The 12,083-nt window shown below is 34.6% G+C and overlaps 2 protein-coding genes across 2 annotated transcripts; both read right to left on the reverse strand.

Annotated features, from left to right (window-relative positions):
- Nucleotides 1–1,983: 1,983 nt before the first annotated feature.
- Nucleotides 1,984–5,497, reverse strand: LOC128507569 (vitelline membrane outer layer protein 1-like). Its single transcript, XM_053478588.1, has 5 exons — nucleotides 5,249–5,497; nucleotides 4,914–5,029; nucleotides 3,059–3,175; nucleotides 2,629–2,810; nucleotides 1,984–2,159 (listed from the first exon to the last, which is right to left on the reverse strand). Exons 1-4 carry the CDS (start codon nucleotides 5,438–5,440, stop codon nucleotides 2,630–2,632), a joined length of 606 nt encoding a protein of 201 aa, XP_053334563.1. The 5' UTR covers nucleotides 5,441–5,497; the 3' UTR covers nucleotides 1,984–2,159; nucleotide 2,629.
- A 1,237-nt stretch (nucleotides 5,498–6,734) lies between these two features.
- Nucleotides 6,735–8,896, reverse strand: LOC128507568 (vitelline membrane outer layer protein 1 homolog). The gene is made up of 4 exons (XM_053478587.1): nucleotides 8,639–8,896; nucleotides 8,275–8,408; nucleotides 7,441–7,557; nucleotides 6,735–7,101 (listed from the first exon to the last, which is right to left on the reverse strand). The coding sequence occupies exons 1-4, from the start codon at nucleotides 8,834–8,836 to the stop codon at nucleotides 6,918–6,920; spliced, it is 633 nt and encodes a 210-aa protein (XP_053334562.1). The 5' UTR covers nucleotides 8,837–8,896; the 3' UTR covers nucleotides 6,735–6,917.
- Nucleotides 8,897–12,083: the final 3,187 nt, after the last annotated feature.

A 12,083-nucleotide genomic window follows, 5' to 3' on the forward strand; every position in this document is an offset into this window, starting at 1 on the left:
CACTATTTTCTAGCTTTAATAGTATTGCAAAGTCATGACAGCACATGATGGAAGAGTTAAAGAACATAAAATATAAACATAAACAACAAATGGAAAGCACAGCTGTACTTGACACTGCCACACCATTTTAGAATTTTTACATTCACATTTTTTAGTAAGCTAAGTTAAATATTACAGTACTTGCCACACCCAAGCCTAATTACTGCCAAACCTGTTAAATCAGTAAATCACCTAAATAGAAACTGTCTGAAAAAGTGAAGCAAACAGCAACAAATCATGCCATAATCTAAAGAACAGATGAGAAACAAACTCATTAATCTATCATCTATCAGTCTGGAATGGTTTACTAAGCCAGATCTATTCCTTTGGGACTTCAGCCAACCAATGTTACAGGCACTATTCATAAATGGAGTACACTTGGAACAGTGTTGAACCTTCCCAGTAGTGGTCAGCCTACCAAAATTACTCCAAGCACACAATGACGACTTATCCAGAAGGTCTAGAAAGAACCCAGAGCAGCATCTAAACTACTAACTGCAGGTCTCACTTGCCTCTTTTAAGGTCAGTGTTCCTGGATTAACAATAGGAAAGAAAATAAACAAAAATGGCATCTATGGAAGAGTTTCAAGTTTAAAGTCCCTGCTGACCAAAAAAACACAAAGTCTCATTTCAAGTTTGCCAAAAATATAAAGACTTTTGAGCAATTCATTTGTGAACTGAAAAGACAAAAGTTTAAATTTTTGGAAGGTGTGTTTTCCTGTTACTTCTGGCATTAAATTAACACGTTACATTATATATATATATATATATATATATATATATATATAAATTGATGCAACCATTAATTCTGCATTCTTTTAGAAAGTACTGAATGTGTATGTCCAGCCTTCAGTTTGTGATCTCAAGCTCAACTTGAATTATGCAGCAGGACAATAGTCAAAAACTTCCAGTATAGGTAAACAGTACTGTTGAATCACCACCTTAGACAACCTTATACCAGCCACTAAAAACATATTACAAACTTGGAATGAACTGGTGCTAACTGTTAAAAGTTTATTTAGATATTTAGATGTGCAGCTAACAAATCTCCAATTAGTTTATTTTTTTATTTTGAACTGTGCATTTTCTTTTCCAGCTCCTCAAAACCTTTTGAAACAAATCGTATACACAAATACAGCCCTGGCCAATTTATTAAAAACATGCATTAAATCACTGGAATTCCTTTATTGTGCTTAACTGAATGTGATAAATGGATTTTAAATACAAATGGACAGAACACCAAGAATAACAACAACAACCCTTTTGGGCCAATAACTCCAAATGAACATGATGTATATACTGTCTCTTTAAGCCTTAAGGAGCCCTTTTTTTTTAGTAAATGTATTCATTATACAGTATTTATTATTTTTTTTTCCTGACTTCTGTTGGTTTACTCAGGCAAAATTATAGACTCAATGTTGTCATTCACAGGGAAAGTTTCGCAAAAGTATGTGGAATGATTGCTATTTTTAATTCTTTCTAAATGTGCTTAGTGAACTCAGGACACCTGCATACTGTATGACCACATGTGTGATACTGTATATGCATCTCACAACAGACACCTGAAAAATACTAAAGTAAACACACTGTGTATTAATTCCTATCACTCTTTATTATGTATTTCTCTCTAAGCAAGTAGGAATGTTACAATAGTAGCAATTTAACTCAAAACTAAAATCTAAGAAAAAAACAAATATGCAAAAACACATAGAAAAGCTTTTTATTTGTGTCTGGCTATCACCTTAATTTTCCTTTGGGGTAACGATTTGTTAGAGGGAGATGTCATCACACTCCTCTCAGGTGCCTAAAGTTATGTTAGTCTTAAGTTTTAGAAACAGGTCAACTAAATGATGTGAAGACAAATGAAAGTTACACACAAACCAAAGCTCTGATGTATACCATCATATTTTTATTGATGCATTACATATTCTTGAGAGAAAAAAAAGTCACTGGAATGACAGAAATCTATATGCAGCTCATGATTATATTTATGCATTTAAAGGTTTAGATGCAAAGTAGTAAATGATAGAAAGGGAAATTTCCATTATGAGACAAAGCAGAATAAGGATGGAGGAAGAAGGTCCTTTTTATTTATTTTTTCTCCATGCCGCCTTCATTTACTAGAACACACAAAAAAGTGCTTACAATTTAAAGTTTTCAGAGGACACTCATACAAATTTATTGTGGAATATTAACAATTAATTCAGATTTCCTTATATTTCCAATACATTTATGACAGTAATACTCATGTGTTTAATCATGTTTATATTAATACTCATACCATTACCTGCAATAAAGATAAATAAGCAACTGAAAAGATGATACTATCAATAAATGACTGGACATAAGACATTTTAGGTACTTGCAAAGTATATTTACGATTACCACATGCATTAAACTTTGTGATAACAAATTAAATAACTTTTTTATATAAAGCTTACCTTTTAAGTAATTATGTCAAATAAACACGCAACTCATTAAAACAAATCTACATTGTTTTGTTAAAAATTACCTTGATTTTTTTTTCTACAAACAAGACAAGAATTTATTTTTTTGTATTTCTCATGATACAACCTTAATTAAATGTACCTTAGGAGCAGCAATAAAATTGCACATCATTAAGGGCGGTGTCATCTTTAACTCTCTGTGGACGCTCAACTCTTGTTTGGATCCCACAGATCTTTTCCCCATGACAACAAGCACTCCATTCACCCCATCGTCCCCAGGACATGCCATCGCCGGTGAGTATTTCTCCCGAGCTGCACTTAAACCTTTTTTTTTTTTTTATTATTATTATTAAAGAACAAGCTTAGCATTATTCCATTAAGCCACATTTATTCATACAAGTTACTGGAGGTTAAAAAAGTAAATCACCTTAATGAATAGTTAACACAGTTTTAAAAAACTTAAATAAAGCACTATTAACAAATTATAAACATAGTCTTATATATAGAGAGATTTTAAATAAACACATCTCCTTTTAATACTGAATTACAAGCAGTTATTAGATATTGCTCACTTAATGTTGTTGGCAGCAGTATCATCACCAAATCTTTGAGGGCCTTCTACACGTAGCTGAAATGACGTTAACACTCCACCGCTGCTGCACCAAGTGTCCTGTGTCATAGACCCCCAGCTTTAAGGGAAAAAATACCTTTTCTATATAGTGGCTCAGAATTTAGGATTAGACGATATCTAGGTTTCCAGGTTTAGATGATAGATGTTTTATTGAATATTTCATACCTATTAGGTGAGGTGTTAAAACATAAGCAAAATTTATCATTATCACCAAGGTTTAAGATAAATCAGCTCTTTTTGTCATCAACAAGAAATATATTTAAAATCAATGAATGTGTGTGTGTGAGAGAAAGGGGGAGGTGTAATTTATCACAAATTATAATATTCTAATGCATAGTCTGTGAAAACAACCAAACCTTTATCTTATTATATTCTTATCAAGCAACTTCTGACTTCTGACTGATATCTGGAAGATGTGATTGTCTTAGCAGTGGGCAACATTGACTCTGCAGTTAAGCTGCTAGCCAAGTTAGGCCAATGATAAAGCCCTTTTAAAGATCTTAAACCTTGAAAAAGATGTTTTATTTAAAACAGACAAACAGACTGCTATTTCCAGGTTTACCTATTTAAAAACCAAGGGTGCATTTTTTGGCCATTTAAACCCTTGCTATAAAAACTAACATTAGTATTCTTGCTATCTAGCCTACTTCACATATTATTATATTATATTTTATATCGATACCTGTTCATGACTTATTACCTGTCATTGTATCATATTCTTTTATAATCTGTCATTTGCATCTAAGGTTGCTCTGAGAGAGGTAAAATTGCTTTCTGGGCTATATTTTTAAAAGCAGTGATACATGTGAAGTTAGCGCTCAAAGTGCTGCCTCTAAAGATGAATATTAATATACAGTAGATGTGGCTTTAGGCAGCCACAGTAATTTTTTCCAGTACAATGAAAATAGCATGAAATCTGTATATAAACAAAAGAGAGGTTTTGTCTGTATATTGGTCAAAACTACCACTTTCAATTATATCTTTATGTTCCATACATTGAAGAACCCAAAACCAACATCAGAAAAATTTCTTTCTGTATGTCTGTCCAGCCAGAATTTGTCACAGCATCACACAAAACAGAATTTAATGAAAGTTCTTGCCTGAAGTTAAACCTATGCCATACAGTAAATGTTAGAGCAAACATATCTGCAGCAGTCCGAGGTGATAGATGTTTTATGTAAAATCTCCGAACTCAAAGCCCACATTTATGTGCTAAAATCAAAATGTTGAGAAGTGAAGATATGAGCAATTAATAAAACTTTTCAGGACTTAGATATCTGCCTCAGGTTTAACCTGCAACCTAAGTGAAATTAAAGTGATGTGTAAAACCAATGCTATGAACAATATAATAATAATAATAATAATAATAATAATAATAATAATAATTTAAGCTTAATAAGTGGTATTACTAAACATGGGGGAGTAGTTCTAAAACAAAACTTAAAATCCGATATGGTTTTTTTTTTTTTTTTTTAAAAAAAAAATTTTCATCTGTGATTCACCCGCCGATTACTAAACAGGGAGTTTATTTGCCTGATGACAAAAAAAGTACACCTTAGTGTAAACAAGGCATAGGATACTATTTGTATTAATAAGTTAGGCAGAGAGTTCCATCGTACAGACAGGCAGGGAGATGTATTAATGATATGATTACATTAATAATATTATTACATTAAATCTGATCAGCTTATTTTTTGCTGTAACCTTTTAAATATTTCTACAAACTCTTTACCCATTAATGACCCATACTCCAGCTAGTGTAAAATAAACAATTTTGGTTGCATATGAAACTATACCTTCCTTCATCAGACCGGACTGTAGCAGAGGATGGAGTATCCAATGAGGGTCCGCTGCAGCGAAGGGAAATTCCATTTAGGGCTGTGTCATCTCCCCCTTTTTGTGATTGTTCAACCTGAAATGAAAACATAAAGAAATAATAATAATTAAATTATTTAAATATTCAGCAAAAATTATTCATATGGGATACGCTGTAATATTTCATTGGGACATCTTTTAACTTGATAACGGCCATGGCATAATTTTTTATAAGCTTATGCAATATCACAACATTTCGCTACAACGAAGCAATATAAAAAACGTATTTGTTATTAATTTAGTAAAATATACTTACTTTGAGACCAAAGCCTATAGCATAGGTTCCAGCGGGACACATCTCTATTCTCCCCCATGAGCCCCATTTCCCTCCATTATTAACTTTAATCATGCTATTATATGGTCTCTCACCCTGTCCATTACTAACGCTTATTAACTGCCCAAAAGAAAGAACAAACAGAGGGAAAACCATTCTGAGCACAAAATCCATGCTTTTTGATTAACCTTAATTCAAAATAGTTATGTTATTCGATTCCCACAGTCGTCCAAAAATAGTACTAAACTCTTAGCAAATTGAAAATACACTGAGGCTATGTAGGACTGTTTATATGCTGCTGTCAAGGGGGAAAAAAGAAAGAAAACAAAACATTGGCTGCCGAAGTCTCCTCCTCTTACGGTTAACAAAGGAACATGATGAGAAGTGCTTTTAAATATTTATATTGTAGAAATAACATATTTCCATGTGAAATATTCAGATGTTTATTCAATGTTCAAACTTTGATTTAATATTGAGATTGGCTGTTTTTAGAAGAAACCACCATAGACATATGATAGTTAAATAATAGCACAAGTACTGTATTACAATGAATGCTGTCTCTCTTCATAAAATAAAATATATAATAATATTAATAATAATAATACAATGATTCATGATCTAGACCAGAGTCTCTCTTAACACACACACACACAAAAAAACAAGGAAGTCATCATGAACTTCTATAACATCATACGTTTTATTTTTAGTTGCCAGAGCCCTGTCCGTTCTTCATAGACGGCGGAACTCTGTTTATCTTGGGTTTTCAGTTTTCTTTTGGTTTCCTTTTATTTCTTTAATTAATTATCTCATCTCTAAACAGGAAGGTCTCCCTGTGCCTATCAACACTCTCACAAACTCCTGGGGTCTATTCTTCGTACGTTGCTAACTCAGTTAACTGGATTTGAGTGTTGTGGATTTGTACTGATTTTGGATTGTTTCCTTCTTTGATGCGCATTTGCTGTCATAGCAACATGTCCGTGAGCTTAAACTTGCTCAGAAGCAGGTGTATTTCATGTAAACAGCATTTTGGAATTAGCAGCTTTCAGAATAACTGTCTGCTATTGGGTTCACTCCCGTTCTACCCCATCCGTGACATGGCAATACTTACTGCCTTTGGATATCTATAAAACTTTCTCCCTTTGTTTACCGAGATTTTACTACAACATGTTAAATGGCTTATGGTCTTTGATGTAAAAGATATGCTGTAGAATAAAGGGTGTTAGGCAAAGTATGTACAAACTTCTTCTTCCATGAATAACCTAGAAAATATTTGACACCCCGTCATGTATGTGTGTGTTTATCTCCGGGTCGCAGGTGTGTCATAGCTTACTAATAATTGTATCGAAGCTGGGCGAACAAATATATAAAAAATTATATTGCATATAGTAAAAATAACAATAATATTCTTGTGGACTTGACTTGAAGAAAGACAGATATAACATCCACTTTTTATGATTTTTTGTTTGTCTGTTTTTATTATATCACATACTGAGTTGAAGAAAATAGCAGATGAACAGCCAAAAGAAACTGATGAACAAAAAAGTAGCAATTTCTGTAATTACAGAAAATACAGAGAATAATGGTGTATAACCCTTCAGAACAGCTACAGATTTGTAGAATCTAAGCATAGACATGCACACACAAATTAAATTTATTCACAGCAGTAGAATCGCACATCGTTCAGCGCTGTGTCATCTCCCACACCTTTTGGTTCCTCTACAATTGTCTGGATCCCACAGATGCCTGTTCCTGTACAGGGGTCACTCCATGAGCCCCAGTCACCCCAAGACATTCCCGCACCTTTAATTTCCTCATCATCCCCACTGCATTTAAACCTGGTAAATATTAAGCAGATTTCATATATTGAGTCTAAAACAGAAAAGTTGTATAGTTGTATAAGTTGTATTTTATGTGATTATACTGTATATTGTTAAGAAAAATATTTAAAGTGATAATAAATTAAAAGTCTTTTAATTTAAGTCTTTCAAAATGTTTTATAAGATTTTTAATCTGCTCCTTTTAGCCTGACATCTTGTTAGCATTTTAAGACAGTACCCAATGCCCCGCTCTATTAGCAAACAAACTGCATTTAATGTTTTGAGACAAAAGTTGCTGAGGTTGTGTAGATGTAGCCTATGTTTTTAAATTATGTAATATCGAGCTTGTGTAGTTACTTGATATTATTTGCTGCTGTGTCATCCCACATGGTTCCTTGGTAAGGTTCCACACGTAGCTGAAAACTTTGTAACATCCCAGAATTACACCACTGAATATCAGTCCATTTGCCCCAGCTAAAAAAAAGAAAACCCAAACATTCACACTGTTACTGTTTTATTTGTTTGTAAAAAAAAAAAAAAATTATGCTGAAAAAAAAAGACAGAGTGTAAATGGTGATTTATAATCATAATGACTTTCCTATTGCTTTTCTTATTGTGAAATATAATAAACAGCCACCATACCAAAGTCATCATATATCCCTGATAAAGTGCTTTAAGACACTAGTACAGATTATACTGGTACCGTTTATGCAACAACTATTATGGCAGTCAACCATGATTAACTCTAGTATGCAAACCAGCCAGCAGAGGGTGTCATGGACAGTCAGCTCCATAGCAATGGCAAAGATGGTATAGCAGCAATATCTTAAGCTAATATATTAAGCTGTTGATAGACATAATACACATATTCAGTTTGTGTCTTTTGTGAAAATCTACAGAACAGTCTGCCCAAACAGAGCAACCACTCTTTCCAGAGGTTCAACACAACCCTGCCACGACTTCTATGCTCATTTTCTACACTAGGCAATGTAATCTCTGTAATGACTTTCCAGTTAATTACCCAGGTGATTCTTACTGGGAGGTCTAAAATTAAACACTAGTTACGTTTGTTAGTATGGTTCCACAAACGGCCATTTTTCTTTTATCGTTAAAACCTTAATAATAAAGGAAATAAGAGGGACCATACAGCTTAGGGGTGATGCAGAATGAAATGAGGTTTAAAGTACATACCTTCCAGTGTCTGATTGTACTGTGGCGTAGTCAGAGTATGGTCCTGATCCTCTATGTGAGTTAACACAGTGAAGACGGATTCCATTTAGTGCGGTGTTATCACCAATAAGCAACGATTCCCAGTAACCTGCAACCTGAGGACACAGTTACTATAGAAAATATTCTTTACTGTATTCTTATGTAGTAAATATATTTCTCTGTTGATTGCCACTGCAACCCTCACCAGCAAAAGCAGAAGGAAATAGAGTAATGCACGAATGAAAAACATGACATAATTAGTGTGAACAGAAAAACTTACATTGTAGGTATTGTACCTGTCTTAAAACAACAACAACAACAACAACAACAACAACCAAACACTCACCTTAAGACTAAAGCCTGCAGCATAGTAACCATTTGGACACATTTCTTTAAGACCCCATGTTCCCCAGCGTTGTCCATTATCCACAAATAACAGTGACTGATAGAGCCTGTCAGCAGTTCGCTGAGCTCGTTTTCCCATTACATGGCATCCAAACAATGCCAGAAAAATGACAAGTGTACTGCAAACTAGCCGATGCATTGGTGCTGACTTGGTTAATAGGTCTCTCCTTGTAATCTATAGTGAAGGTCTGACTCGAAACCTGGCCAAATTATATTTTGTCTATTGATTTTTCCAGTTAAGCTGTTTTTTTAAACCTTGATCCACAGTTCACAAAGCGACACAGTTCACAAAGTGATACTTTGATCCTAAACCTCAGTACTCAGTTTTTAGTAGGTATATCTTATATTAAATTCTAGGACATAGAATCTCTCCCTTACTTTACAGTAAATTGTTTACATTATTCATTTAGCACTTCTATGCCTTCTGTCAAAGTTTTAGCAGTGTTGATTAGACCTAATTAGCTTAATCGGCCACAGCCTAGCAACTTACATCAAAGAAATATCCTGCTTAAAACTAATAATCCTGATTCTGTGGTTTATCTTATATTGTAACAAAATGACAAATATGGTTCATACAGTAAACCATATTTACTTAAAATAATAGACTTTAAGGAGTCCATCTGCTGCTTTTTGAGTGAATCATTAAGTGATTTCCAAACAGAGACAAAGATCAACATTTGCCAGATTTTCAGTGGGAGTATTTTACAACAAATATACACAGAGGGAGTCTCGACACACCTTTTAATCCAATGCTTTTGTTTTGTGATTTATTTTCTACACTCTAGAACGATACACACTACCAGTTAAATGTTGGAAAGATCTCATTTATTTGTCTTTCTAATTTTTTCTCTCTTTCTACATTGTAAAACAATGCTCGAGGCATCCAAAATAATCAATTTGTTGATACTGAGATGTGTCTGCTACTTCTGTAAAGCCTTTATAATGGCTCTAATCTGAGGTGCCATAAATTGGTGATTTTTGAGGCTGGTAACTCTAAATGAACTTTTCCTCTGCAGCAGTGGTAAGTTTCGTTCTTGCTTTCCTGGAATGGTCTTCACGAGAGGCAGTTTTATGATGGTGCTTGATGGGGTTTGCAAATGCATTTGACAATACTGTTCTCGCAGGAACTGCATTGGCAAAAGTATTTGCTCTTCTGCCTTCACATATGAACTTAAGTAACATCCAATTCTTAATCTATAGTGTTTGATATGATGTTGGCCCACCCTTAGCTGCTAAAAGCTTTAACTCTTCTGGGAAGGCTTTCTACAATGTTTAAGAGCTGTTAATGGGAATTTTTAAATATTCTTCCACGAGAGCATTTTAGAGGTCAACTTAAATTAATCCCAAGGTCTTCTATTGAGTTAAGTTCTCCTTTGAGCAGTTAATGTTCAGATGTGTCTGCTAATGTACACGTGATCTGTAAAGTCTTCATAACTAAGTCAGTTTCAACATGGTGCTGGATGTTTGGTTATGCAAATGCACTTGAAAATACTGTTCATTTAAGAATTATTCCAGGGGGGCTGACCCTGGTGTCTTAAAATAACAACTGACTTGTTGTTGTTGTTGTTACATAATTACCTGATTCCATATATATACTCAGCAAAAAAAGAAACGTCCCTTTTTCAGGACTGTGAGGTTCAACAGTAATGTTGTAAAAATCAAAATAACTTTACAGATCTTCATTGTAAAGGGTTTAAACAATGTTTTCCATGCATGTTCAATAAACCATAACCAATTAATTAACATGCACCTGTGGAATGGTCGTTAAGACCTTAACAGCTTACAGAAAGTAGGCATTTAAGGTCACAGTTCTTAAAACGCAGGACACTAAAGAGACTTGTCTACCGACTGTGAAAAACACCCAAAGAAAGATGCCCAGGGTCCCTGTTCATCTGCGTGAACGTGCATTAGGCATGCTGCAGGGAGGCATGAGGACTGCTGATGTGGCTAGGGCAATAAATTGTCATGTCCACACTGTGAGACGCCTAAGACAGCGCTACAGGGAGACAGGAAGGACAGCTGATCATCCAGTGGAAGACCACCTGTAACAACACCTGCACAGGATCGGTACATCCGAATATCACACCTGCGTGACAGGTACAGGATGGCCACAACAACAGCCCGAGTCACACCAGGAACACACAATCCCTCCATCAGTGCTCAGACTGTCCGCAATAAGCAGTCAATGAGGAGGAGATGCACTGCAGTACCTCAAGCAGCTTGTGGCCACACCAGATACTGACTGGTACTTTTGATTTTGAGCCTCCCTTAATTTAGGGACACATTGTGAAACATTTTTAGTTTATGTTTTATGGTGTTGACACTTTTAGTGTTCATACAAATATTTACACATTAAGTTTACTGAAAGTAAAAACAGTTGAAAGTCAGAGGACGTTTCTTTTTTTGCTGAGTATATGTTATTTCATAGTTTGAAATCCCCAGCATTGTTGTAAAATGTAGAAAATAAGTCACATATGAAAAAATGTCTGTAGACCTCAGTGACAATGCTGTCTCTGAGGTCTACAGACAATTCCTTTGACTTCATGCTTGGTTTGTGCTCTGACATGAACTGTCAACTGTGGGACCTTATATAGACAGGTGTGTGCATTTCTAAATCATATCCAATCAACTAAATTTACCACAAGTGGACTCCAATTAAGCTGCAGAATCAGCTCAATGATGATCAGGGAAAAACAGGATGCACCTGAGTTCAATTTTGAGATTCATGGCAAAGGCTGTGAATACTTATGTACACATGCTTTCTTAAATAAAATAAATTTGCAAAACTCTCAAGTAAACCTTTTTCCTGTTGTCATTATGGGGTGTTTTGTGTAGAATTCTGAGGGGAAAAATTAATTTAATTTATTTTAAAATAAGGTTGTGTCCTAACAAAATGTGAAAAAGTGATGCACTGTAAATACTTTCTGGATGCACTGTACAAGCATTTTATAAATGTCAAAGGCTTTTATTGACAATTACATTAAGAAAGTCAAATTTCGTGCTGACCGTTCTTATTTAGGACCTCTGCAATACACCATTGCATGCTGTCAATAAAGTTCTGGGCCACATTATGACTAAAGGCAGCCTATTCCAGAATAATCAATTTTGGAGTTTATCAGAATTTGTGGGTGTTTGTTTATCCACTTGATTCTTGAGGATTAAACACATGTTCTCAATGGGATCAAGGTCTGGGACGTTTCCTGTCCATGGACACAAAATTTCTGTCTTCTCAGATTCACTTAGACAACGTGCTCCGTCATGTTTGAAAAGGCATTGTTCGTATTTGTACATACTGTATATGTGCCCTTAATTCCTGTGTTGCCTTGTGTGTTGCATTATAGTTCTGCATACACAGTTGTGCACGAAAAAGCAAAAAATATTCATTG

This window comes from Clarias gariepinus, chromosome 19 (assembly GCF_024256425.1).
Source record: "Clarias gariepinus isolate MV-2021 ecotype Netherlands chromosome 19, CGAR_prim_01v2, whole genome shotgun sequence".
NCBI classification, from domain to species: domain Eukaryota; kingdom Metazoa; phylum Chordata; class Actinopteri; order Siluriformes; family Clariidae; genus Clarias; species Clarias gariepinus.